The sequence below is a fragment of the Syngnathus floridae genome, chromosome 7 (genome assembly GCF_059516105.1).
Source record: "Syngnathus floridae isolate MCC-2025c chromosome 7, RoL_Sflo_1.0, whole genome shotgun sequence".
In the NCBI taxonomy this organism is placed as follows: domain Eukaryota; kingdom Metazoa; phylum Chordata; class Actinopteri; order Syngnathiformes; family Syngnathidae; genus Syngnathus; species Syngnathus floridae.
The window spans coordinates 11,518,537-11,544,697 of NC_142419.1; the positions used below are offsets into that span (position 1 = coordinate 11,518,537).

A 26,161-nucleotide genomic window follows, 5' to 3' on the forward strand; every position below is an offset into this window, starting at 1 on the left:
TCAAGGCCCGGGGTCCAGATATGGCCCGCCACATCATTTATGTGGCCCGCAAAGACAAATTGTGCATCAAATTCGCGTGTCATTACTAGAATTGCAAATTGTCTTCACTATTAATAATATCTTTTTTTTTTAAATATGTGACCAGTTTTCACTCGTCTGATTTGAAAACGAGTTATTTGTCAGTTTGTTTTGTAGCTTTGACTGTATATGAGGTGCTCATACATTTATTTGGGTTGACTGTCATAATGGTCCTCCGAAAGAAGCTATGACTATAATGCGGCCCGCAAAAAAAATGACTTTGACACCACTGCTCTACATCATCAACAAAGCTTTTGGAAAACGCTTGGAAACTATTTGCACCCTCTCAACACGTGGGTGTTGTTTTATTATGTAGTGTTTGAAATTGCACTGTAAAATACATTTTTAAAATCACCTCAACAAATACTTCTATCATTTTGTAGGTTTGACTGACCTGCCAATTTATTAAATAATACCACATTTTAAAAGCAATACTGAAGGATGTTGTAAGACAGGAAAAAAAAGCAACATGCCCAGAGAAAAGAGGAAAAGGCGTCTTCACCAAAACTGCCCCCACAATAGCTTACCTGATACACTGTGCATTATATGCCCTGCATAAACATTGCCTTCATTTTGACACATTGACAACTAGCCGGTTCGTAAAATGTTTCATCACGGACATGCATTTAACCCCAGATGCCTATTCATGTTGAATGGTCATTTGCGGGCAGTAAAACAGACAGAAGACGAGATGGACACAAATCCATTAACATTACATAACTCAAGTCCATTTCCTGTGGGCATACATGGGCAAATGAGAAAACCTGATCTGTTTCTGCAACTCAGCACACATAACTCGTTGGTGAAGCCTTGTCTTCTAGATTGGAGGAAGGACACCCGGCTTTTCTTATCTCTTTACATGTTACAATTTTGGACAGCAGGCATACTGTTTGTTTTTCAACTAGTTGTCAAGTGGAGCTTATTATACAGAATGAAGTCAGCAGTGCAATTCACCAATTTAGGTGTGGTAGAGGAAATTCAACCGTAGTTTTTTTTTCTTAAAGTCATACACTCACACATATGCACACCCTCATATGTGGGAATTAAACTCACGGTGCCTGCACACAAGATAGTTGAGTGTACCACTACACCATCAGCCGTACCCAGTTCAACCAGTTTATACGGTTGAATAAACATGGTTTGTCACTCTGCATACAGCTGCATGCACCATAACCAGAATATCGTGTTTATGAACCTGATTGGCCATGTCGCCCACGTCTATCCTTTAAAATACACTAAAAATGAGAATTTATAGTTTGCCACTAAAAATAGTCTTCAAATTCCTTATGAAATAAATAAACATTTAGAAATGGGATTTCAGCTGTCTTCATAAAATGCAACTTCCAAATCAGTGGTGAGCACTAAATTTGAGACTTGTTAATTGGTTTAACTGTGTTTTAAGTCTTACATGTTAACAAAAGTAATAAACATTTTAATTGGTCCATTACTGTAAAATGGGACCGGAATATCACACAAACGTAACAGATATATATCGATAACTTTACTCTCAGAAAAAAGGTTTTGATAACTAGATTTTAACAAAATGAAGCATGTCAGAAGTTGTGCATGACAAAAGGCTTTCTGAGCTGGCTGCAGATGAACTCATCAACATAGAGGAGTCTGGCCTTCATCTCAATGTTCTGCTGGAGCTCCAGCTGGCAGCGGACCAGCGCCCTCTGCTGCTCTTCTGACTGCTCCACCGTCTCATGCAACCTGATGGAAGTAGGAATGAACAAATGAGCAACTATAGCAGGAGCACAATGTCCATCTACAGCCTGACAAAGTGGACGTACTTTTCTATTTGACAGTTCAGCTGTCCGACTTCAGCGAGGAGCTGTGATTGTGCTGGATCATGACATTGCTCTTTTGGGGGCCTGTCCTGACGCAGTTCCAGCCTCGCCTTCGCCAAACTTAGAAAATGCTCATTCTGTGTGACCGCCACCAGTAGATCATCTCGGTTTCTCTGCTGGAAGGCGAACTCTGAAACAACCTAGCATGGAACAACATGCCAGTCAAGACAAACTGAGCACTTTGGAGTTTTATTTTCTTTATCATGTACCAGGTTATAAATACTAGATATTAGTTGAAACATTTTGTAAGTCCTATAAATCACTTGTTCATCACTTAGTATGTGAAAATAAATAAAATGGAGTCCTGCCTTGGTGAGTTGCTCTTCCATCTGGCTTTTGACAGCCTTGAGCTGTTTGACACTAAATTGAAAGGCTGCTGATGTTGCCACAAACTGCTTTTGCATATCAGCGGAAGTCTGCGCCAGTAGAGACTCCACCAGGGCCCTCAGGGACACGGAATTTCTCTTCTGCTGCTCTGCTTTAGCAATGTTAAAATCAGAGTTGTTCACCCACTGCACAGGTGTCACAGAGGAACTGAAAGAGGATGACATTTGATTTCAATCTTGTCAAGGATATATGAATATATACATAAATGTTAGTAAAGTGTATTGAATGGTTGAACCCTGGTAAAAAACTGCTCTCTTGTCATATGGCCACTACATGGAGTCCCTCAGGGGTTAGTCCTTGGGCCCCTTTTGTTCAGCTTGGATTTGTTAACCCTATATCAAATGCTTCATTCAGAATGGCAAAGTCGGCCATTGTGTCTTTGCAGATGAAATGTAGCTGTAATTTTCAGTTTCCTCAAATGACAGCAGCGACGATGTGTATATATGACTTCTTCATCTTGTGATACACAATAGCGCTAACTTTCAAATTGGATGAGAAAAAATCAGACCATAACAATAACCAGCTCAGAAAATGGAGTGATTGTTCGAAGACCCGGGATCTGCTGTTGCCCAATGTCTGGCATGGGATTATAAAAACTAAAGTAAATCATTTTAACCTAAAATTGGCTGCGTTGCAATAATAGCACGTCAATTGGTGCAACAAAAAAAAAGGATGCTTGCACTTTGGACAAAAAGTGATGATCAGCGCCATATTGAATGGTAATTTAAAAGAATATGGCCATTCACCTGGAGGAAACCGTCTTGACTTTTAAACTTTGCTGTGTGTTGATGAGGGAATGTGGGGTCATTGAGGCACAGGAGGTATCTAAATTCTGCGCCTCATATTTCCCCTTGAGATCCTGTTCAAGTTGGAATTTTGCCGACTGGTTCAATCTGGAATACAGACGGGATTATTTCCTGAATTAAAATGGACTGACTGTATATTATCTTTGATGTGGCCACTTACCGTATTTGCTCAACGATCTGGTTCACGACACGCTGCATAAGGGCCATAATTCCCTTACTGAGGTCAGCCTCCTTGAGCAGCTCTGTGTATACTTCATCATACAACTTTTCATGGGATTTATTTCTGCACTCCACAGTTCAAACAGGGCTGTTACTACCTAATATATTTTACAGCTTTCTTTCTTGACATGTAGGCTATCATTCTTTAACAGTGACTGACTATTTATGACTATATTTTGATTATTTTATTATGTCTACAAATGTTGCGGAAAAAAATGAGAAATATATTAAGCTCTCAACTTCATTGTCATTTAATGATATTAAATAATGACTCTACCGGTTGGTTTTTTTCTGAAATTGACCTTTTTAAATGTGAATGATGTACATTTCATTTGACTTACCTCTCATCTATACAGTGCATAGTGACTTTGATAGGCTCCTTGCAAGACTCGACGGCTTTCATCACTCTGCTTTGCAGTGCAATAAGTTGTTCCGTCTCCAAAACGTTCTCCTCCAACTTCAGCTCCAGCTCCTTCTTCACAAACTGAATGTCTTGGACGCGATGATCTGTGCAGCACCAAGCAACACCCCATGAAAGAATCTTTCCATGTAAATACTGTTGTACCATACTGCTTACTCAGCCTCTCGCTGTCATCATCTTCCAGGCGCTTGCAAGATTTGTTGCAGTCCTCGATCAGTCTCATGCATTCTCCTCGGAAGAGCTTGGAGTGGTTACGTATGACATTAATACCCTCCAGAGTTGATCCACCGATCAGATGGACATTCTTTCCCCGTGTAGACATCCTTCAACAAAGAATGAGGAACCACACGTCATGGCCTTTACATGAAATTCAAAACCTGGTCAAAAAATAACAAATTTCATATAACTAGAACCTGCATCATTTTGGGACTGTTCCATCTAGTCTTCCAACCTTTTCAATTATTATTTATTGTATCAAACGCTGCACTAAAATTTCAATTAGACTCGAACCAACACCTTTCCTGAGTCTGTGTTCAATTTGATATAATTTAGTACTTTTAATAAGAGCTGATTCTCTTTTGATGTAATGAACCAGACGGACAATTGATAAGGTTATAAACCTTATTGAAGTTTGTTTCAAAAGCACTTTCACATCAATTTAAGAAGGGGATTTGGGAAGGGAAGGGAATTTTTTTTTTTTTTTTGGAAGTGGCTTGAAGGCAGCTACTTTTAGACGCTTAGAATGTATCTGACTGAAGTGAAACACGCACGCACGCACGCACGTTTACATAGGTGAAACATATTTTAATGCATAACATTCATCAACTTTTAGTCTACTTCTACACAACCGTGCCATTGAACGTATCCGTCAAGACATCCTGGAAAGAGGATGGACTGATACGCATCTTTTCAAATAACGTTCCTGTATGTAAATAATCCCGTTTTGGGCGTTCTTCACACGCCACGAATAATTATTTAAGCAAATTATAAATCAATGGCGATTTTCCTTAAAAACAGCTGGGTTTTTGGACGTTGGAGGTTATTAGAACGCCAAGTTTATCAATTGAAAAGTCAACTTTGCAATTTGCTTGGTCGCCTTTTAAGACATAATTAAAACTCTTAATTAAAGGTGATATTGCAAAAACAAATACGTCCTTTGCCATACCTTTTGTCTCGTAACTGCAGGAAAACAAATGACATATGCCTCTTGCTAAAGCCGCTGAAATAAACATGTGGTCGCTATGGCAACAACTAACAAACTTCGTCAGCTAGTGTTGGCTCGTGAGTGAACGATTCGTTCAAAGGAACGAATTACTTCAGTGAACGACAGTGACTGAATCACTGTCCTAAAGTTCATAACTTTAACCAGTAGATGTCGGTAATGCGCGTTGAAGCTAGTGCCACCTCGCCGTAAAACAAAACGAAGAAGAAAATGACGTAACTTCCTGTTCATGAATCAGTCGTGAATTGCATTTCCCGTTCATCAACTAAACGGAAATGTGAGTGAACTAGTCAGTGAGTGAGAAATTTGCATTTCCAGTTCATCGCGAGAACGGATCAGTGAGGGAACCAATCCTGACTTTACCGTTCGCGAACGAGATAATGGGTGAAATGCCTTCCTTCCCGTGCATCAATGGATCAGTTAGTGAATGTGTTGCGTCTCGTGGCGTGAACGATGTAAGCCAGAATATCGATTTACGATTTGCCAAGGAAAGAAAGAACCACTCACTGAAGCACCACTTCTTTTATGCGCGTTTTCTCCAAGCTAATGGCTAACTTTATTGCATGAAGGGATGCGCCGTTATGCAACAACGGGGAGATTATGCTTCTCTTTGGGTCATCTTGATTTTATAACACTTATAGTTTTCAAATAACGTGTATGCATATATACGCCTAAATATTGTTATCCAATATATCCACTGCAATTTCACATTAGATTGCTGGTTTGAAATATACTTTTATTATTATTATTTTAATAAACATTAAAACCTGTTAAAACTTGTCTGGTTTATTCCTTGTTTTTATTTTTTAAACAAAAATCTGACATTTGGTGAACTGCTTTATATGACAAAATGTGTTTTACGTTGTGTAATATGTGTTGGTGTCCCCCAAAATAAAGAGCAAGTAGTCAAATACACATTCTTGACACGTACAAAAAATGCATAAAGTTATTAGGTACACCTGAAAATGGAGGTGTACCTAATAGAGCGTCTGTGTGACGTCACAGATCAACCAGCCAATCAGGAAGTGGGGGTGAGGGCGGGTGTGGCACTTTTCACTTTCATTTCAGCTTTGGCCATGATTTTTCCCTAATGAAGTGGCCTGTTATTAGGTATACCTGAAAATGGTGGCGTACCTAAAGGAGTGTCCGTGTGACGTCACAGATCAAACAGCCAATCAGAAAGTGGGGGTGAGGGCGGGTGTGGCACTTTTCACTTTCAGTTAAGCTTTTGCCATAATTTTTCCCTAATGAACTGGCGTGTTATTAGGTACACTTGAAAATGGCGGTGTACCTAATGAAGTGTCCAAGTGACATCACAGATCAAACAGCCAATCAGAAAGTGGGGGTGAGGGCGGGTGTGGCACTTTTCACTTAAACCAGGGGTGTCGACCTCCAGTCCTCGAGGGGCCGCGTTCCAACATGTTTTCCAAGTGACCCTCGTTAAGTGCAGGTGCGTGAAAAGTTTTAGCTTCTTTCACGTTCAAAAGGAGCTAAAAGTTTTCACGCACCTGCACTTAACGAGGGAATCACACGGACACTCCATTAGGTACACCGCCATTTTCAAGTGTACCTAATAACAGGCCACTTTATTAGGGAAATATCATGGTCAAAGGTCACAGGTATCAAGCTCTAGTCCTCGGGGCCGCATTCCAACATGTTTTCCAAGTGACCCTCGTTAAGCGCAGGTGCGTGAAAACTTTTAGCTTCTTTCACGTTCAAAAGGAGCTAAAACTTTTCACGCAGGTGCACTTAACGAGGGAATCACACAGACACTCCATTAGGTACACCGCCATTTTCAAGTGTACCTAATAACAGGCCACTTTATTAGGGAAATATCTTGGTCAAAGGTCACAGGTGTCAAGCTCTAGTCCTCGGGGCCGCGTTCCAACATGTTTTCCAAGTGACCCTCGTTAAGCGCACCTGCGTGAAAAGTTTTAGCTCCTTTCACGTTCAAAAGGAGCTAAAACTTTTCACGCAGGTGCACTTAACGAGTGAATCACACAGACACTACATTAGGTACACCGCCATTTTCAAGTGTACCTAATAACAGGCCACTTTATTAGGGAAACATCATGGTCAAAGATCACAGGTGTCAAGCTCCAATCCTCAGGGCCGCCTTCCAATATGTTTTCCAAGTTACCCTCAAACACACCTGCGTAAAAAGATTTTGTTCATTTTCACGTTCTGCAGGAGCTAAAACAGGGGCGGAGACTTAGGTATATTCTCATACTTGGGATCGAACTCACTTCTCACTGAGTTAGAGCCCATGCCACTAACCAGTCAGCTATTTCGACCTGTCAGTACATAGTCGTCTAAACTGTGTTGTACTGGTGATGTGCATTCCAGTTTTAAGTGAATTGAATTTTTAGAATTGGTTCACTCAAAATTTTGTTCAAAAGAATTGTTTACCGAATTGCTGCGCTTTCTTATTTATTCTTTTTTTCACCCCCACCTCCTGATTGGCTGTTTGATCAGTGACGTCATTCGGACACTCCATTAGGTACACCACCATTTTCAGGTGTACCTAATAACTTTATGCATTTTTTTGTACGTGTCAAGAATGTGTATTTGACTACTTGCTCTTTATTTTGGGGGACACCAACACATATTACACAACGTAAAACACATATACATATTGTCATATAAAGCAGTTAACCAAATGTCAGATTTTTGTTTAAAAAATAAAAACAAGGAATAAAACACCAGACAAGTTTCAACAGGTTTTAATGTTTATTAAAATAATAATAATAATAATAATAAAAGTAAATTTCAAACCAGCAATCTAATGTGAAATTGCAGTCGATATATTGGATAACAATATTTAGGTGTATATATGCATACACGTTATTTGAAAAGTACTATGTTATAAAGTCAGGATTACCCAAAGAGAAGCATAATCTGCCCGTTGTTGCATAACTGCGCATCCCTTCATGAAATAAAGTTAGCCGTTAGCTTGGAGAAAACGTGCATAAAAGAAGTGGTGTTTCGGTGAGTGGTTCTTTCTTTCCTTGGCAAATCGTAAATCGACATTCTGGCTTACATCGTTCACGCCAGGAGGGAGACGCAACACGTTCACTGACTGATCCATTGATGCACGGGAAGAACGACAGTTGACCCATTGACTCGTTCGCGAACGGGAAAGTCAGGATTCGTTCCCTCACTGATTCGTTCTCGCGATGAACTGGTAAAGCAAATCACTCACTCACTGACTCCTTCACGCACAGATTTGTTCAGTTGGTGAACAGGAAATGCAATTCACGACTTGTTCGTGAACGGGAAGTTACGTCATTTTCTTCTTCGTTTTGTTTTACGGCGAGGTGGTACCAGCTTCAATGCGCATTACCGACATCTACTGGTTGAAGTCGTATGAACTAAAAAAAGAACGAATCACTTTAGGAATTTATTCGTTCTACTCGTTCACTGAAAAGATTTCATTCTTTTGAACCAATTGTTCACTCACGAGTCAACACTAGATCAGTCAGTGAACGTGTTGCGTCTCCCTCCATGATTTCTGATTTATAAAATAAAACAAATAAAAAAAAATCAGTGTGTGTGGGGTGGGGCGATTTGTTGAACGAATCGTTTGAACGGATCTTTTGAGTGAACTTATTCTAAAGATTCAGTTCACTTAAAAGAACTAGCACATCACTAGCGTCCGTCCCCTGCTAATATTTGCAATTCGACTCACACCTTAATAACAAAGTCACAGGTCAGCCAACAATACAACACACAAAATGTGGTGATATTATTTCTTTTTTAATAATTGCATCTTTAAAGCTAAAAATGTTTGGTCTTTCTGTTACAGCACATTACGCCAATGCTATTAAATATGTACAATAAATCGCAAGTTTCGCTGCCTCAGTTACAGCAAGCTATAAACAACTATATTGTGCAGAAGAAATCAAGTTAAAGGTGAAATTATTAAAACTATGCAAAATTCATGAATAATATAAGACGATCGAAAAATACCATTTTGTTAAAATAGTGACTAATTTGCGTGCCACTTTAGCTTTCTTTAAAAGGCACTTATTGAAACAAAATTAGTTTACCTTTTTGAACAAACTGTTATTCTTCAGCAAAAAAACACTGTGCAATGTGTTTACATTCCCTATATATTAACATTTGAATAAAATACAGATTTCACGTTTTAATAACGGAATGGTTATTTGGCTAACTATACTAGTTGAAAAGGCAGCTTTAGCTTTTTTTTTTTGCATTCATGTCCACCAGGAACATGTGAAGCCAGCAGCAGCAGCAGCTCATTCACAGCAACGTGGTTCAATATAACCCATTTAAACAATTCAAATGAAATAAAAACAGTAAAGAAAAGAACTAATCGGATTTACAGATTACAGCAGTGTCACAGCATTCTCTATACAATACAGTACACAATGAATTCCCACCAAGTTAATACTGCATGAACACAAGGAGCATGATATAAAAACTTAATATGCTGGTTGATGTGCAGTCGTTAGATCACAATTCCATCATTCTATCGGTTTTACACTGAAAACACAAATTAGTACTATATGGCTGTAGACAAGCTTAAGTACCAACCTGTGTTTACTGTAGATGCAAGGAAAACCTGCACAAGAGCTTCACCTTTACCCTCGGCGCAAGTGACTCATTGAATTGCCCTTAGCAGTATATCTTAAAACAGTGTTTTAACTAATCATCTGACGTATTCTTTTGCACCATCATGACCTAAACTCAGTGACATCAAAGCATTGCATCATCAGTAATTTATGATGCCACCTCACACATAGTAAACATAATACACACAGTCACGGTTTACCAATCAGTGCTGCTGTTGGTGGTAGTATCAGAGCTGGAGCAGTGAAGCAGTGTGACAGTATGAGAAAGAAGCATTTCAAATGCTTATTCTACTCAAAAATGTTTTGAAATCTTTGTTTGGTTCTGGTAAACCAGACTGAGATATCTCAGTTCCGAATGTTTTCAGTTGCTACAATTTGATCCAGACTGCTGATCTTCTCATGCAATAAACCCTCCTCGATGGCCACCTTGGACTCATGGACCTGCAAGAGAGAGGCACTTGTTATTTGTGAGGCCTGCCGCACAGCGAGCAACGCAGCCAAATGTGACTGAACAGCACGAAGAAATAAACGTCAGCAAATGCCCCTGGCACACATAAATGCGATGAAAGAATGGCGCCCCCTCATGTTCTTATTGGGATTAGAGATTGTAGGTGTGCCATGGGAAATTATCTAAATTTACTTAAATGGTCCAAAGGTCGACTGTAGAATGAGATGTAAACTATTAAGCTGTGGCGTGTTCCTGTTTGGTGAACAATACCATTATGTTTAAAATAAAAAAAATCAAACAGGCCTAGATTTTGATATTTTTGTGCATATCCTTTTGTTTCAGTATAAAAATAAATTAATAATAAAAATAAAAAAATAAAATAATCTTTTTAGGCTGCTTTGCCATGATTTATTTATTCTTATACAAACTATGTGCTTTGGCTCACTAAAGGTTGCAAAACAACCGATTTAGAGTAGAGTGAAGTGCCAAGAGAGGGTGTTCTCTAGAAATGCATGAATAAGTGACATAATATGCATATAGGTCACACAAGGCTCACCTGGAATGGTTCACTGATGCCAATAATGCACTGTAGAGTATTACAGTAGTAACCCAGCATACACTCTCCTCCTGTCACTGGGATCTCCTCTTTATTCACATACACCTAAAAACCAGAACATCCAAATATTTCCTCACGTATACATTTGTCTCACAGTGCCCAGTTTACTCCATTCACTAATTACTTACCTTGATGGCATCGTCATCGATGGACACTTCATCATCTTTGACCCACGTGTATGTGATGTAATCAAACACGCTAGTAAATCCAATCTGAATTTCAGGAACAAAGTAAATATTTTACTGCGAATTTAAAGTTCAAGTAAAAGAAGACAATTATTAAAAAAGCTGACCTTATACAATCCAATCCAGTCCCATGTACTGGAAGGGAATGGCTGCAGCGGGCTGTAGAGAAGCATGGCATCAATATCGGCACTCCATTCGCCTTCAGCTTGCAGGTGCACCAGTGGAGTGGTGTACATTTTCTTCAGCTAAAGGAACAAAGTGAACAGTTGTTAGTGTATATCAACAACAGATAAAAGAATTGTGGTTTGTTTAAGTATTAGTAACTTCTGTCTGGTGAGAAAATTAATAAGAACCACAACCCCTCCCCAGAATTGATAAATCTCTAAACTAGGAAGACAGCAGAGTAATCGCTTTCTTGACCAGTGAACAAGGCTTGCACCATGTACAATCAATCAATCAATCAATTGAAAACATTTCAGCCAGTCACCTTCAGTGTGAAGACACCAGTGACGGGTTTGTGGTCACTGACGCTGTACTCCATGTTGCTGGTGTACAAGTCCTGTCTGATTTCCAAAGGGTATTCTTCAGCTTCATCTAGCGGCTTGACATCTTTTGCATCTGCTCCGTCGCCGTGTTTGTCTTGCTCATCAGCGTGGAGGGCTTTGGGTCTCAGGCGCCACAGAATTCTGTCCGTCCAGGCGGGTTTGCGCTTCTTACTGCTGATTGATGGTTATGAGAGACAGAACACAGAACATGACCTGTTTAATTATCAATGCTGCATTTGTATTTGACCATGCCACTTTCAATGAGCTCATAGCACTCTTGGTTATCACTGCCTTATTCGTGTATAACAATAATTTTAAATAAAGAAAATACTGGAGCCCATTCAGACATCACAGGACTATAACCAGTACTTTTATAGGAATATTAAAGAAACATTTTAAATGGATAGAAATATTCCTTTTGACCACAAAACTGTTTGAGTGACTTAATGTATCCAATCCTTTGCTTGCTTTATTGAGCCAAGGCATATCTTACAGCATATAAGAAAATCAAATTAATGGAAATAATGATAATTTCAACTTTTCTTCCACAAAGTCTGAAATTTGGTGAAGTCAAATTTATATACTATATAGGCCTTAATCAAAGAAACGTCTCATAGTGCGCACAGTTGACAAATATTTACGACTGCACTTGTAATATTTGCAGAAAATATGGCCAAGGACTGGATTTGTGTCTGCTCTGCGTGTATATTTGCTCTGTGTGTTTAAACAAAGCAGTTGTTTGACCATTTAAAATTGCACATTTTCATTAGCCTGTCTATGGTGTTTCACATTTTATGTTAGCTAGCCGATTGTCATTGCAGAAATTTTAAAGTTAAAATTTAAAATTTCATTGTACGTGTCAGTTTTACAATAAACTGCAACACAGAGTAACAAACTAATCGATGCAAGCACATATTCATCGCGAAAACTGAGTGAGAGCGTGACAACAGGAGCTATGCCATATTAGAAAATGTTTAGGTTTCGTTTGTTTGTTTAAAACTTGTGGGGGGGGTGATTATGGTCTTTTCACAACACAGACTTTCACCTATTGTTAGGGGGTTTGAAACGTATCCCATGCGATAAACAGGTTCACCCTACCATGCATACTCAGCAATAAAAACTCTTTGTATCACATCCAAATACAGTACAAGCCAACACACATGTTGTAGTTCCAACAAATGCTGCCGCTGGGGCAGGACCCCCGAGATTTAGACCCAAGCTTTTACATCAACAAGTGTGTTAAAAAGGATTTGAGTTTTTAGATTAAATGGATTTCACCTTTAGTCACCAAGGTTTGCAAATATGGTGTGCTTATTTCTCTCTTATGGATTCATATACTTTGTATATTTACTTTCACATTTGTTGTATCCATAGCAACACTGAATATAAACAAATAAATCAATGTGGATGTGGGATTTGCACATAAAACCACAAACGGGCCTATTAAATGAAAACAACCTGCTTTTCAACTTTACACACCTTTCTGTTAACGTGAAATATTGTTCCAATTTAGGGATTTAGTTCATTTTTTTATCTATACGTATGTTAGTTGGAGGTGAGAATAAATTTGTTACTGTGAAAACTAGTTTCCTATATGATTAAGTTAGAGTTAGTTCTCTTTTTTTTTTTATCCGTGTGTTAGTTATAAGTGAGAATAAATGGTTGATTGTAAAAAGAAATCTTTCATGATCAAGTTGTTAAACGGCATTTACATCCACACCAAAGTACAGTTGTGATATACTTTTTTTGCCAGTGTGGACATAAATGTGTTACAAGTCTTACTTAAAGGCAAACCATGTCCTGTAGAGCCTGTGAAGGTGACAAGAGTAGCAAAACACATACGTACATACATTAATGAAATTGTAGGGTCAGGTAATATGCTGTATTTCTAAAAGCACCACAATGACTCATTACAACCAATGTGTCTACTACCTGCTGTCGTATGTATCGGTGTTCACGTCAAACTTGTACGTAGGTTGAAAGTCGAGGGGTCCTTCCTCAAACTCTTGCAGCAACTTCTCTTTTTGCTTCATCATGATCAGCTGAAAGCATTATTGTACAAAACATTCCATGACCTTCTGCGCTGAAGACATGAATAAAACATGACTAAAAGTGTCCATGTTAGATGGGCCTAAATCTGAAAATAACTTGCCAAACCTGGTCTTTGCTCCACAGCAAGCTGTAGTTTTGATTGCTGATGCATGTTCGAACAAAATGCAATCCATGGTCTTGAATCCGGAAGTTGAGATCTCCAAACCAAAAGACCAGCCTTGAAGACACAGAGGACAGAAAAATAAAAGAGAATGCAATCTAGGAAGTATGCAATTACTAAAAGTGATTGGGACACTACGAAAAGATAAAAAATTCAATAGCATTTCAAATCTGATGGTTTTGGACTTAGAACATTCCATTGGATGCAACTCACCTGTGGTCAAGGATTCTCTCAGCCTTTTCACAGTTGAAAGTTTGCGTGTCCGCAATGTACTCAAATTCGAACACTCTCTCCGCGGCATGTTTCATATGTGCAGCTAGGTGACAATTAAGGAAACAGACCATGTGTCCATAGAGAGACAGACGAATGGACACGCCACCTTTGTTACCCTGAGACACAAAAAAGAAAGGAATTTCCTCACAAAAGGACAATTTAAAGCAAGCACAACAATTAATGAAGTGTTCATGTTAGTTATTAAAGGTTATTAAAAAACGTGTATGTTTGGCCAAGAAAAAAAATCATATATAGCACAATTTAAAATGGTGACCCATGCACTAGAGCACCTTATTTTAACTAATTCTTTAATTAGGTTTACGATCCTTAATATGACAGCCCAACTTTGATATGATGTATTTTTGTATATTACTATACATATACTAAATATTTCTGTAGTATATTGCTTTAATACATGTTTATTTTATACATATTGGATTATTCAACTGTATCACATCAAGATTATTAATTTAGGATTTTTGTTTACAGTGATAGTAACTATATATTTTTTTACCCAATAGCCAAAGATGCCAGTGCGCGTGTATGTAGCCTGGATGTCTCGAATGAATGGGAGATGCTCCAATTTGGAGAAGAGCAGCAGTAACAGACCTTGCATCCTGATAGAGGACACCTGAAAAGCATATCAACATACATGTTTGTATTAACAGCAGTTTGTGTAGCACAGAGTTCCATAGAAACGAATATTCGTAGAGTCTTTTATGTACCTTCACATATTGCCTTGGTGCTAAGGCGGCCATAAGCGCGTAGCTCCAAGGGTCATCGAACACAACATCCGACATGAATCTCAGCGGCCCAGAGTACACCTCCTGGAGGCTTACATCAACATTTATTTTGAAACATTTTGCTCAGACTCAGAATCAAAATCATCTTTAGTGGCTTAGTATGTAAAAACACTCATGAAATGTGTCTTCCGTAATTTGACCCACACAAGTATACTGACAAGCAACTATAACAAAAAGAACATATAGAACATAAAAACATAAAACATACTTAACTGACATAATCAGTTTCCATTCCCTAAACCACCTTACCCAATGACGTAGAGGTCTACATCCTCTGGAGAATCTAAAAGGAGAAGTGAGCTCATGTCATCTGGGGGATCAGCAGTGGCTACGTTCCATGTCACTATGTGTAGCCTGAGGACGATATGGAACGGAAAAAAGGAAAAAAAATTACATCCGGCCTCCTAAAAAGGAAGCAAGTCACATCTGGTGTGGCATTCAAAGAAATGCATTCACAGAACAAATCCATAAAATTTTGCACACTGCAACAACCACATTTTTAACAGTAAATGCAGTCATACTTTTACTGACAAATACAGAGGTACCTTGACTAATGGATTTAATGAGGTTGTAAGACAATGCTTGTATTAAGCATATGTGATTTTTAATAGATTTTTGTCATGTGAAAGCACTCAAAAATATTATTTTGGAATTCAGGTAGCAAAGTCATTGGATGAACGTTCCTGTAATAAAGGGGACATATTATGTATGGTAAGTGGCCACCTATCAAAATGTGAAATTTAACATTTTTTTTTTTATAATGAGTCGAGCCATTTTTCAATCCCATCCCACACATAACAGCTCAAGTTTTATTATCAAGGCTCTGCCATGAGTCGCCATGGTAATAGCAAGCCAGACTCATGCACCAAAATGGAAGTAAGGCATTATGCACGGTTGTTACCGTTTTCTCACGTGCTCATTTTATGCCACCGTGCAGATTTTCCATCCAAATGACAGTTTGGCATCCATGTGATTATAACTGTAGGATTACTCATTAGCTGAGTGATGATATTGGTGTTGATGAGAGCAATGTCAGCTGTCTTCTTGGAAGTGTGCCACAGGAAGTCATGAAAGCAACCATTGTATTTTGAAGTGAATTGCCACAAAAATCCCAAGGCGAATAGTGGAAATCAACTATTTTGTAAGGGAAGAACTAAATCAACAACATTTTGACATTTTAGTACCTTGTGTAGAGTCAAATAAGGAACAAAAAGCCACTGAGTAATTAGGAACAGGGCCCTCTGTCTACAGCGCTCCATTGTTCACCCATGCTGTTTAATCTCATTCATGAATCCTGTTGAGTTAGAACTGTTTACAAATTGAATTAACATTTAAAGTTCAAGTCGCTTTGTAAGCTGCTGAGCAGAGCATTAATCTTTTCTCAGACAGGACAACGTGACTGCTATTTCTTCAAATCCGCATTAGGTGAGATAAAGTTGGGCAACCTGACTTTGAAATAGATATGTTGACTTTTGTGGGAACATTGTGGGATGTTTGTTATGACAGTACATCAAGGATCTAAATAAGCAGTTTTGCGTCGCTGTTTTCGCATTAAAATTAATATTTTGCGCCTCAGTATTAGTACACATGAAATAGCAAAACAGTGAATCAAACACCCACGGTCAAAACTAGTGGTGTATTGGGAGCTGTTTTCATGTACATTCAAAAGAAGCCACCATGAACATGATTGTCAATTACCAAGTGTCAATTAGTCACTGCTTTTAAGAAATAGTGAAAAAAATGGGTGACAGCAGGAGAAGCAGTCAGCTGCTCAAAGCAGAAACTGCCAGTCCAAACTATACAAACGTTACCTGGAGTACATGGAGTTTTTAAAATACATTTTGATCAATTTTATTTATAAAATTACATTACAGCAGAGCTATATAAAATCAGTAAAGCTTTGCTTTTAAACCCAAAAATAAAGTTTACTGTTATACACAATGTGAATTTAACTAATACAAATGGTTCATTCTATATCTAAAAAAAAATATTAAGTTGTCAAAATTGTATTGTTCAATAAAAGCCTTGCTCCATTAAAAAAAATAAATTGTGCCACAAAGTTAGAAAGTTGCTCCTCCAATTAATTTGATCATTCACAAACTGCTCTTGGCACAGAAGAAAAAAATATTCCAAGCCTTGAATTTGGAATGAGCCAGAAAGCTCTGCAAATTTACATCTGTACTTACTTGCATTCAAATAAACAATAGAACAATCTACTGAAATAAGATTATTATCAAAATGTGACATATTTATTTGGGCCCCTGTTATGTAGCTATATAAAAGCAAAACATTAGGAACATTTTAAAAGTGTGTCATTCTACACCAGTGCATGAATGTGCTCAGTTTGTTACGTCAAATAAATGGTTATTACGTCTGTTGATCTGTTCATGTTAACACCAGTGAAGATATTTCTGGCACAAAGTAAATAAAATATGTCATTTTCATTGTTGTTGTATTGTTGTTTTTACCTCAAATTGTCTCCTTTGTAGTCCCCCCTCTGCAGATCCCCATTCGGCTCCATCGATGCCATATCTGAAAGTTTTGAAGCCCAGTAGCATACAAACTGCAAAACACGCAAGCAGCACCAAATATTTTAATTGGTACTGTACAGAATTATGTAATAGACTATATAACATTCACAGACAACGAGACAACTGCAATGAACTATCGTTAGCCATGTAAACAGAATGTTAAAAGCCATCCGGAGTGACAAGAACAACAGTAGCTTTATAATGAGCAGAGCGTACATGGATCAAACGCTCTAATCGTATTTCAGTTCAGTCAAAAACTGTGTGAGCAAGCCTGGGAAATAAATTCTGATTAATTAAACAATCGATGGTGAAATGAAGAACGTGCACAATCAATGTTATTTAATACCTGACTTGGTCATGCAGCACTTGTTTTCGTACTGAGCCATACAGTACGGATCGACAGTGGTTGCTACTACAGTAGATAGGACCGCCCCTGATGCGGAAGAATTTAAGAGCTTCCTCACTTTCAAAATAAAAGCATTCAAGAGGCACGGCTATCTTTTTTTTATTTTTTATTTAAATAATAACAGATAATCCAGAAATTTTGGCCGAGCTTGAAATAGCATTGAGGTTTTTTCCACCATTAGTATATTTTATCGACTAAACTATCAGTCTGTCTTCTACAAACTGATTTATTCTGTACTTCGTTGAAAATTATAATTCCTTGAATACCATCAGATTATTGATAAGTATTGTTAAAAATTGCATTGCCAGGATAAAAAAGTGGGAATCCATTGCAAATCTGATGTGAAACTACGAATCTAGGGGTCCCCCCCAGTTTCAACACAAAAAAACTGCTAATGTCAGTGGGTACAGTATAACAGTATGACATTTTAACAATATTACAGAAATAAACCCCAAAATACAAATCTTGGAGCGCCACCAACAAAAAGGAATGTCCATCAGCGTCAAAAACCTAAAAAAAAATAATCTATAAACACGGTTGTAATACACTAGTCTAAGAAATCCAAAATCATTTTATGGTGTTTATGTATTCTTCTTCCCTAACAAAAGCCTATCGACAGTCGATTTGTTAAAACCAGGTATATGTGTGCTCAAGCTTTGCATTAATTACATAAAGTTATCGGCCTCCAATTTTCAAGTAAAACTTTCGTCTCTGTTGGGTTTTGGGCTATTAAGTCCCATGTCCAGCAACCATTCCTCCAGTGTTTGCTAATTGTGTTAGAAGGCTTATGGCTGATTAGAAAACCCTTAAAACCCCTTGTGCAATTATGTTAGTTTTGCGGAAATACACTAAATTGTCTAGATGACCCCAAACGTTTAAACAGCAGTGTAAGTGTGCCCTGTAATTGGCTGGCGACCAGTTCAGTTCTGTCTCATCCACTGGCCAAAGACTGGTTCCAGCATTCCTGCCACCCTCGTGAGAATAAGCAATTCGTAAAACGAACGGGATGAATGAATAAGATGCTCTGTAAAGGCCCGTACTAGAATAATAGTGAGACAGTATAAGAAAAAAAAAGTAATACGGAGAAGTAAGGTGAAATTTGAAGAGTTAAAAAATAAAACTGCATATTTAAATGAGAACTGATGATAACACAGAAAATGTAGTAAAAGCAGCTGTAACTTTATTTGAAAAATAAAACAAAAAAAACATAAAATTACAGTGTCTGTACGTGGCCAAAATGTCCACAACCTCGCTGCGTGTAATGAAATCCCCCCCAAAAAACCTGAAAATAAAGTTGTTGTTTTTTACCCAAACAGCAGTTAACTCAACTAGCCATTAAGTCATTTTCCTCCTCCATTGAATGAGCCTTTTATAATGGAAATACGGCACCTAATATGAGGGGGTTTAAGTGTTTTCTTGTGGTTAAGCAAATGATGACATGGAAACCTTACAGAGATACGAAAAGGATAATCTGTAAGCCCCAAACAATAGTAACTGCCGTAACAAAAGTCTCAAGAGCAACATGTGTTTCGTTGTATTAAAAGATAAAGTAAATCAAAAGTCTGGCAACTTGAGCTGTTATCGACAAACCTACAATAAAAAAAAGACATGATAAATTATTGCCATCGGAAAACCAAAATATATAGCCTTGTGCTAGTAAATTTACAAGATTTAAGCAGCTGGAAACTTGTCAAGTGACACAAGTGTGTCTGTAATCAGGTACAAAAATAAACCCAATTGCTTTAGCATGTATTTAAGCATCTATCAAGGAATTGTAGCATTCTTGGATCAGCAAGAGGGAGGTATTGGTCCAGTGTGTCAAGGTTGAGTCAGCATGAAGAATCTCAACTGAAAAATATTTATTTTTCTATTTTTAATGATAAAATAGTAGCTGGAATGTAAAAATGATTAATCAACCTGAACAAAGACAATTGCTTACCCCCTTCATTCATCAACGCCCATGCCTTTAACTTCATCATTTTGCCTCATCTGTGGAATGACACAGGTTACAAAGATGGACATGGTAGACATACATCATTGCAGTGCAGTAGAAATGGGGGCAACGAAAGAGTGGGAAAGTTGAGGAAAGCTCAATATTTCCTGTTCAGAACATTCCGAAGGTGAACACGTTAGTTGGAAACTGGCGATTGTCATGATTGTGTGCAAAAGGAGCATCCCGAATTCTCAGCTTGTCACAAGCAAGGATAGGGTGAGGTTCACCGCTTTGTAAACAACTGCCTAATCAAATAGTTTAACAATAACGTTTCTCACTCTCCTCATTTTTTGAGGTAATTCTACAAAAATTGGGGCGCAACCTAAATAGTTCATGAAAAGGGTCGATGATAACCTTATTTACGGAAGAAAAAAGTATGTTACCTCATCCAGCTCTCTTTTTGTGTCTTCCTCCATTTTCCGGATGTCATCCATGGAAAGATCGATCCATTTATCAATCAAGCAGAATAGCTGTCTGTGGAAGTGGGTGAAAATACGCTTCTCCATCTGCACAAACAAGACCGTCAGGGGTATTTATAACAGGACAGTAAAAACGTGCGTGCGCATGCGCGCGCATACACACACGAACCTGCGTTGCAGTTCATGTACTCTATCATCCCACTAGATGGTAATATGACTTCCAAACCTTTTGAATTACGGTCTCCACTTTTGACTGCAAGCCCATCCACTTGAAGTTTACTGAGACAAGCTTATAAGCACACATATGTGGACAGCTGGGGTTGTTGAGAATTTCTTTCTGCAATCACAAATACAGAAAAGCGCAAATTGTACGATTGTCAGACTAAAATTATTCTTTCAACCCAAAAAAAATGTATACCTTCCATTCAGGTCCCAGGGGCCCTCTTCCTGTTTTTTCAGACTTAAATATGGCTGGGTCCTGATCTGCTTTGTAATCCTTAACAGAAAATTAATGTTGTATATGTCAAGAAACCAAATGAGCACATGATCTCAAGTAAGTAGACTGAGATGAAATTTGCGTCGCTTTTTTAAAATTTCTTACTTTGTCACTGATTGCGGATCTGTCAGCAATGTCGATTTGTACAACTTCAGCTGTCTCCCATTGATTTTTCTCGAGTCCATGTATCTGCAACAAGGCATTTAAAACTGAACCATCGTGGTAGTTGTTTTCTTTGGCATGCAGACGTGTTTAAAAAAAAAAAAATCTATTTCTTCATCCGTGTAGATTTTCAGTACTGTAATCTGCAAACATTGACTCAAGGCAATTGGACACAACATTTTGTCAGAAGCCCAAAACCTACCAAATTTCTCTATTAAAATCATATTTGATTGATAATGCAATGCTTTTGTTTTCTTAAGATGGTAAAATGTGTTCTTATCTGTAAACTGCCATCATCAAAATGAAAGTTCTTGTTTCACTGTGTAAGGAATAAGGTTTCATTTCTTAAATCGAGCCCCTAAAATGAATCATTTTCACGTCATCGATTATTATATATATATAAAAATACGTTGTTTTCTATGTTATTCAAATTGCTTTAGACACACTTATAAAATATTAGGTGGCAGCAAAACGTTAGCTATATTAGGTGGATCGATAAACACCACAAACTTGAAAACAATTCCAGAAAAATTGTAGATTACATAAAACCTAAAACAAGAAAATTACATAACTTACATTCTCCTGTTCTCCCATGTCCGGCTTGTGCCATGTCTCAACCTTAATTTGGAAATTTTCTTTCATGTATGGATTCTGCAGACATGGGCATATACAATACGGTCAGTCACATTCCAATGCCCCCAATGAATTTAAACAGTTGGGCACTATTCACGCGTCCAACTACATCACTGTGAGACTTTGCCTGTTAAATATATATTTGTGTTTCGTCTAGTTGGGCTGCACAGAACATTCTATTACAAAAAAAATTATATTACAAAAAAAAATTGGAATTGACTTCCCTTTTAATCAGCAAGCATTTCACCCAAACCACAAACATAAAGGAAACTATTACTTACAGAAAGAACTTAGCAAGGGTCGTCCCGGAGTGATCGTCGTCCAGGAGTGATGGAGATAGTGGAGAGTAGAGACTTTCAGTTAATACCTATTTTCCATTCATTAATATCTAATTCAAATACTTTACAAACTATGAATTATTTACACCATAGTTATTTTTGGGTGGTATTCAGTGGCACTCACTGGTTTTGCAGTAAGGATAGGCATTCCAGGCTTTCTCGTGAATCTCAAGAGCTCCCTTTGGAGCAAGCACACGCACCAAGCGGGGCACTTTACTGTGGAGACATATCGAGCTTTACATTTTCATGCAAAAATTGCACATTCATACGTGTCAAGTTGGATTCAATACAACAGTCCCTTAAAGTAAGCTCTAAATGGTTTAATTCATTTAATTTTGGTCATGATTTAAGACTTTGTGGAGCAAAACAAACGCCACAGTGATGTAGTTTACATTTTTTGGGAAGACCAAAGTCCAAAGCGATATCAATCACATCAATCTATGCTTCCAACAAAATGTTTAATTAGTCGGTTATGTTTATACTGCAGGGATCCCAATAAATGTGTGGTAGTGACATGCAAAGTTACCTTTTGAGATGGTAGATCTTGTGGGTGTATTGTCCCTTCTCCCCATTTTCTTCATAGGGCTCATTGACCAACACTTCAACACCTTCGCCTCCACCCGTCTCATTCTTGCTGGCTTCTGCCACCGTATACAGCTGGCCCACTTTATACTGCAAAAGAGAATTCCATTTATTTAATTTACAAACTCTAAGACACACTTGTTTTTCAGTTTGTCTGGTTCTGCCACTTATACTCAGGTTGTATATAGTCGCTGTCAGGTGGAATTCTTGTACTGCCAAAATGACAACTTTTCAGGAAATAAAAATGAAGACAAACACTAGATTGCTTGCGTTCCCATCATTCATATAACATGCTAAAAAAAATTTCTTTCTCTCATTTGTGCGGTCTGCTGCAGCCCGGTCCAAGGTGGCCTGTGTACCGATACGATGGTTGGAGACTTGGTCTTTAGATAATCAAAAAAATAACAGAATATCAGCAAAATACGTATTTTTATTCTCCCCCTGAACCTTCCTCCCCTGCGAGTGACACAGGAAAAAGGGAGTACCATTATTCTGGGACTGACAGCTTGGTCAAACCTACACACCCTAAAAATGAGGCAAAGACATCGAGAAAAGTGGCCCATTTAGCAATTTGGTAAAGTTTCCTGACTATCGTTCATCATTAGTCTGGAAAAAGAAAACTTTCACTTGACTGAAAAGGAGTTGTCCGTCCACGGTTGAGTTGGAACTTCGGAATGCCACCAGCCATGTATAACTAGAATGTTTCCTTTTCTTTCTAAAGGACCTGATCCGAGCCTTTGTGAGATTTCAGGTATACCGGTTTACATTCAACTGGAATCAGCAAACAGGTCGAACTTGTTATGGTTGGTCTGAACACGTTGATCCAATAAGTTCATTGGGGAAACTCAGGACAAAGTGAAGACATCTGCCAGCATTTAGTTACAGATGGCAATAACAATTTTTTTCCCCCATTTCCATTTTTCCATTTCCATATTCACAATGAAACATGTCCCCGAGATTAGCTCATATCCAAATATTAACGACACAGTTCCAGATACAAGTCAACAAGTGACGACAGCGTTTATCTCAATTAGGTTTTTCCGTTACTGTATTCCAAGCGATCAGAGGGTCACACAGAAATCATTCATTTCAGTCTGGCTGACCCAACAGCTTTAGCTGTGTGTTTAGAAGGGGCCAAATAAAGAAGCTATTGTTCGAAGCAGGATTTTGGATTAATGGATAGAAAAAGCAAATACCCCCAAGTGCTTCATAACACCAGCGCATTTTGCAAACAATATTAAAAGTATGTCTGCATGTGAAAAATGGTGTCAGCAAGCAATTCCAAACTGTACCCAAAAGTTGCTTGACTCATTTCAACAGCAGAGATGACAACACCCTGTCCTTGTGCACACCTTGAGTCATTTATCAAAACAATAGTACATTTTTACACCCTGAAATGCGTCAGCACTTCAGCCTAATGTCTTAAGTCCGTCGAAAACAAATAGTTAAATTAAGATTGAAGGGAGTGTTTTTGCAATGATTAGAATTGACAGTTTAAAAATCAAACTTGCTAGTCTGACAAAATGTGAAGTCTTTACCTCATCCACTGAGACAGGCAGGACGATTCGGCTAGGAAAAAACACAAACATAAGACATTAGAACATTGCAAAAGAGCAAAAGATTTTCCATTCACTAAATGTTATCATGACAGTGACTAAAAATATTCTTCAACTTGGTCAGTGAGTCTCCAATAATGTATATTTTTATTTGCTGTCCGATGTTTTGGAGTGATTAAACAGTAGAAGCAGCCTGGAAACGCTCTCTCTAGAATTAATTAACTAAAGCTAACTGACAAATGGCACAATTGAACTTAGAGCATGCTGGAAATGTGACCTATAACACAGCAGAAACTGCAAAGACCAGCAAAAATGAGCAGGAACATTTGACGACTTTCCGCAAAAAGGCCAAAGATGCAGTTAGGGCCAGCCAGTTCTCTGCTGACCTAAACACTATCTGAAGCACTGATCTTTGATATTTACAATTAAAATTATAATAGTACAGTAATTGTTCTGTGAAATAGTTTTTATTTATTCCACACAGCCCATCATCTTTATTTAGTCGTGTTTTGCTTGGCTGCACTGATTCCAGTAGAGAGCAATGCCAATTTTTTTTCCCAGAATACAACCTGACCTTCATAATCACTGAATGAGTAGTGGTGGCCCGTTTAACTGAAACAACATTGGTAACGGCGCTGTTTCATTAATCAATCGGAACTCAAATTTCTCTCACAGGGCCAACCGGGCTATGAAGCTAGCCCTTGATAACGTCAGTAATTTTCTGCCCACTGGTTGATCACAGCAAGCAAGTTTGACAGGCAAAATATCATAAGATCTGCCAACATTAATAGAATTAATAATCAATCTCTGGTGAATATACGGTGGACCTCTACATATTTGTAGTTCAGGCACCTGTAGATCCACCTATTCCCATTTCCCCCCAAATTTTAAAGGGAGTCGATTTTTCTCACCAATAGCACCGATGCTACTCGATTCATGTTGATCCTGAACTACTCGGTATGACATACAGTATGTGGCACAGTTATGTGATGTTATACTGTATTTTTGTATAAGATTACGGAGCTCTGCTTTTGTAGGATTCAAGACTGCCTTCGACTGACTCCCACAAGCAGTTATAGTAACAAAACTAGTTTCGCTGAAACCTAAACAAGAGGAAGAGCGAATGGACAAACAAGTCAAGACAAAAGACAAATGCTTGGGATGTAATCCAAGAGTTGTGTTGTGTGCGTGTGTCATTTGGAGCATTGCCTTTGATTTAATATCTGATTTATTGCCACTTGTTGCCTGCCTCTCAAGAGAATTTTAACTGTGTAATGTAATTAATTTTAATTCACTTTAAGTTATATAAAATATGCACAATAGTTTTTAGTAGTGAGTATATATGATATATAGTATACAATAGTTGAGGTTTAGGTGTTCCGAACGTGCCTGCCTTCAATGCACTTTGTCCTGCGGTCAGGTGACCAATCTATCTCCATAGATGTCGAGTTAACCAAAAATAGCTTTATTGTTTGACATGCCTATTCTAATCCCGTGATAAATTTACGTTAAACATTTCTAAAGTAAAGTGAACAGCAAGATTTTTTCATTCTGAACGAAATCCCATTCTAAATTTTGCGAATTTAAATCGCCCTGTTTGTCAGCAGCCTTCACTTAGCAATAATTTCTAGACAACTTAAAAGTTACACTTGACCTCAGCAAAACAGAAAATTTGCATTGATGTATTGTTTAAATTTGGAGTAAATTCAATCAATAGCAAGTTCAACAGTAACCTCTTCCTGTTTCATTCCGTCGCAGTGTCACGGGGTTGACAGGCAGGGGAATCTGTTGAAGTGTACGCTTCTTGAAACAATTCAAAATCGTACTTTCATTTCTAAACAAGAACTATATAAACTATATAAACTATATAAAAGTACAGCATATTTAGGAAACTCCACTTCTGCTTGACACGCTCAAATGGCGAAACAAGCAAATTGGTTGACGAACATGAAATAATTCACCTCGTAAATGTTTCCTGCCAGACACAATCATGACTATTAGTTGAAACAATTGCACATTACTCACTATTCTCGGATCAACATGTTTGGGCTGCCTTTGTCCGTACAAGAGGATGTAAAGTCTCCAGCAGCTTCTTGAAAAGTGTCCAAAGTCGTCAATTCGCCGCGGTCTTTCTTCCACGATGAGAAAGACACATACCAAAGGGGAGGGGCCGAGACTTCCACCCAGTTTCAGGTAACTCCGTCAACCTGCTGCGCCCACATGTCACCGGAAGTGTAGAAATAATAATAATAATGTTAATAATATTCATAATAATAGTAAAACACCTTTTCACTGACGACGGTGTCAAGCCTCCCACTTGCAAACACCCAAATAAGTCAAACTTAAGCCCTAATACACTGGTGTCAAACATAAGGCCCAGGGGCC

At 38.1% G+C, this 26,161-nt stretch overlaps 3 protein-coding genes across 8 annotated transcripts; all 3 read right to left on the reverse strand.

Moving 5' to 3' along the window:
• Nucleotides 1-1,426: 1,426 nt before the first annotated feature.
• On the reverse strand, nt 1,427-9,678 carry tekt1 (tektin 1). Of its 3 annotated transcripts, none has more exons than XM_088381461.1 (8): nt 9,541-9,678; nt 3,918-4,084; nt 3,682-3,847; nt 3,282-3,404; nt 3,062-3,208; nt 2,237-2,462; nt 1,872-2,068; nt 1,427-1,791 (listed from the first exon to the last, which is right to left on the reverse strand). In XM_088381461.1, the coding sequence occupies exons 2-8, from the start codon at nt 4,081-4,083 to the stop codon at nt 1,632-1,634; spliced, it is 1,185 nt and encodes a 394-aa protein (XP_088237587.1). In that variant the 5' UTR covers nt 4,084; nt 9,541-9,678; the 3' UTR covers nt 1,427-1,631. The 3 variants fall into 3 exon arrangements, with proteins under 3 accessions (XP_088237587.1, XP_088237586.1, XP_088237588.1); XM_088381460.1 differs by lacking the exon at nt 9,541-9,678 and adding an exon at nt 4,927-5,079; XM_088381462.1 differs by lacking the exon at nt 9,541-9,678 and adding an exon at nt 4,929-5,008 and having other exon boundaries at nt 3,918-4,087.
• Nucleotides 8,724-17,626, reverse strand: inpp5ka (inositol polyphosphate-5-phosphatase Ka). 4 transcript variants are annotated; one of them, XM_088381456.1, is made up of 14 exons: nt 17,538-17,626; nt 17,129-17,223; nt 14,910-15,014; nt 14,583-14,691; nt 14,372-14,488; nt 13,798-13,973; nt 13,530-13,641; nt 13,305-13,414; nt 13,155-13,181; nt 11,315-11,543; nt 10,935-11,072; nt 10,771-10,854; nt 10,583-10,687; nt 8,724-10,019 (listed from the first exon to the last, which is right to left on the reverse strand). In XM_088381456.1, exons 2-14 carry the CDS (start codon nt 17,188-17,190, stop codon nt 9,924-9,926), a joined length of 1,470 nt encoding a protein of 489 aa, XP_088237582.1. In that variant the 5' UTR covers nt 17,191-17,223; nt 17,538-17,626; the 3' UTR covers nt 8,724-9,923. The 4 variants fall into 4 exon arrangements, with proteins under 4 accessions (XP_088237582.1, XP_088237581.1, XP_088237584.1 ...); XM_088381455.1 differs by having other exon boundaries at nt 11,315-11,546; XM_088381458.1 differs by lacking the exon at nt 13,155-13,181.
• A 1,129-nt stretch (nt 17,627-18,755) lies between these two features.
• Nucleotides 18,756-25,958, reverse strand: LOC148395235 (phosphatidylinositol transfer protein alpha isoform-like). The gene is made up of 12 exons (XM_088380438.1): nt 25,802-25,958; nt 23,759-23,789; nt 22,165-22,310; nt 21,763-21,854; nt 21,582-21,589; nt 21,244-21,318; nt 20,611-20,694; nt 20,428-20,505; nt 20,236-20,346; nt 19,974-20,096; nt 19,537-19,586; nt 18,756-19,445 (listed from the first exon to the last, which is right to left on the reverse strand). The coding sequence occupies exons 1-11, from the start codon at nt 25,816-25,818 to the stop codon at nt 19,542-19,544; spliced, it is 810 nt and encodes a 269-aa protein (XP_088236564.1). The 5' UTR covers nt 25,819-25,958; the 3' UTR covers nt 18,756-19,445; nt 19,537-19,541.
• Between the last annotated feature and the right edge of the window lie 203 nt (nt 25,959-26,161).

Bases quoted from the DNA above. Each gene is read 5' to 3' on its own strand.
- tekt1 (XM_088381462.1), bottom strand. From the start codon at position 4,993: ATGTTTATTTCAGCGGCTTTAGCAAGAGGCATATGTCATTTGTTTTCC. The intron at 3,405-3,681 runs GTAAGTCAAATG...TGTGGAGTGCAG, and splicing joins ATGCACTGTATAGATGAGAG to AAATAAATCCCATGAAAAGT. The intron at 2,463-3,061 runs GTGAATGGCCAT...ATCCTCTTTCAG, and splicing joins GTCAAGACGGTTTCCTCCAG to TTCCTCTGTGACACCTGTGC.
- inpp5ka (XM_088381455.1), bottom strand. From the start codon at position 17,190: ATGGCATCGATGGAGCCGAATGGGGATCTGCAGAGGGGGGACTACAAA. The intron at 10,855-10,934 runs GTCAGCTTTTTT...CCTGAAATTCAG, and splicing joins ACTGGATTGGATTGTATAAG to ATTGGATTTACTAGCGTGTT. The intron at 10,020-10,582 runs GTGAGCCTTGTG...TCTCTCTTGCAG, and splicing joins GCATCAGTGAACCATTCCAG to GTCCATGAGTCCAAGGTGGC.
- LOC148395235 (XM_088380438.1), bottom strand. The intron at 20,695-21,243 runs GTAAGTTATGTA...GCCTTGTTGCAG, and splicing joins ACATGGGAGAACAGGAGAAT to ATACATGGACTCGAGAAAAA. The intron at 20,097-20,235 runs GTTTGGAAGTCA...TTGTTTGTGCAG, and splicing joins TGGAGACCGTAATTCAAAAG to ATGGAGAAGCGTATTTTCAC.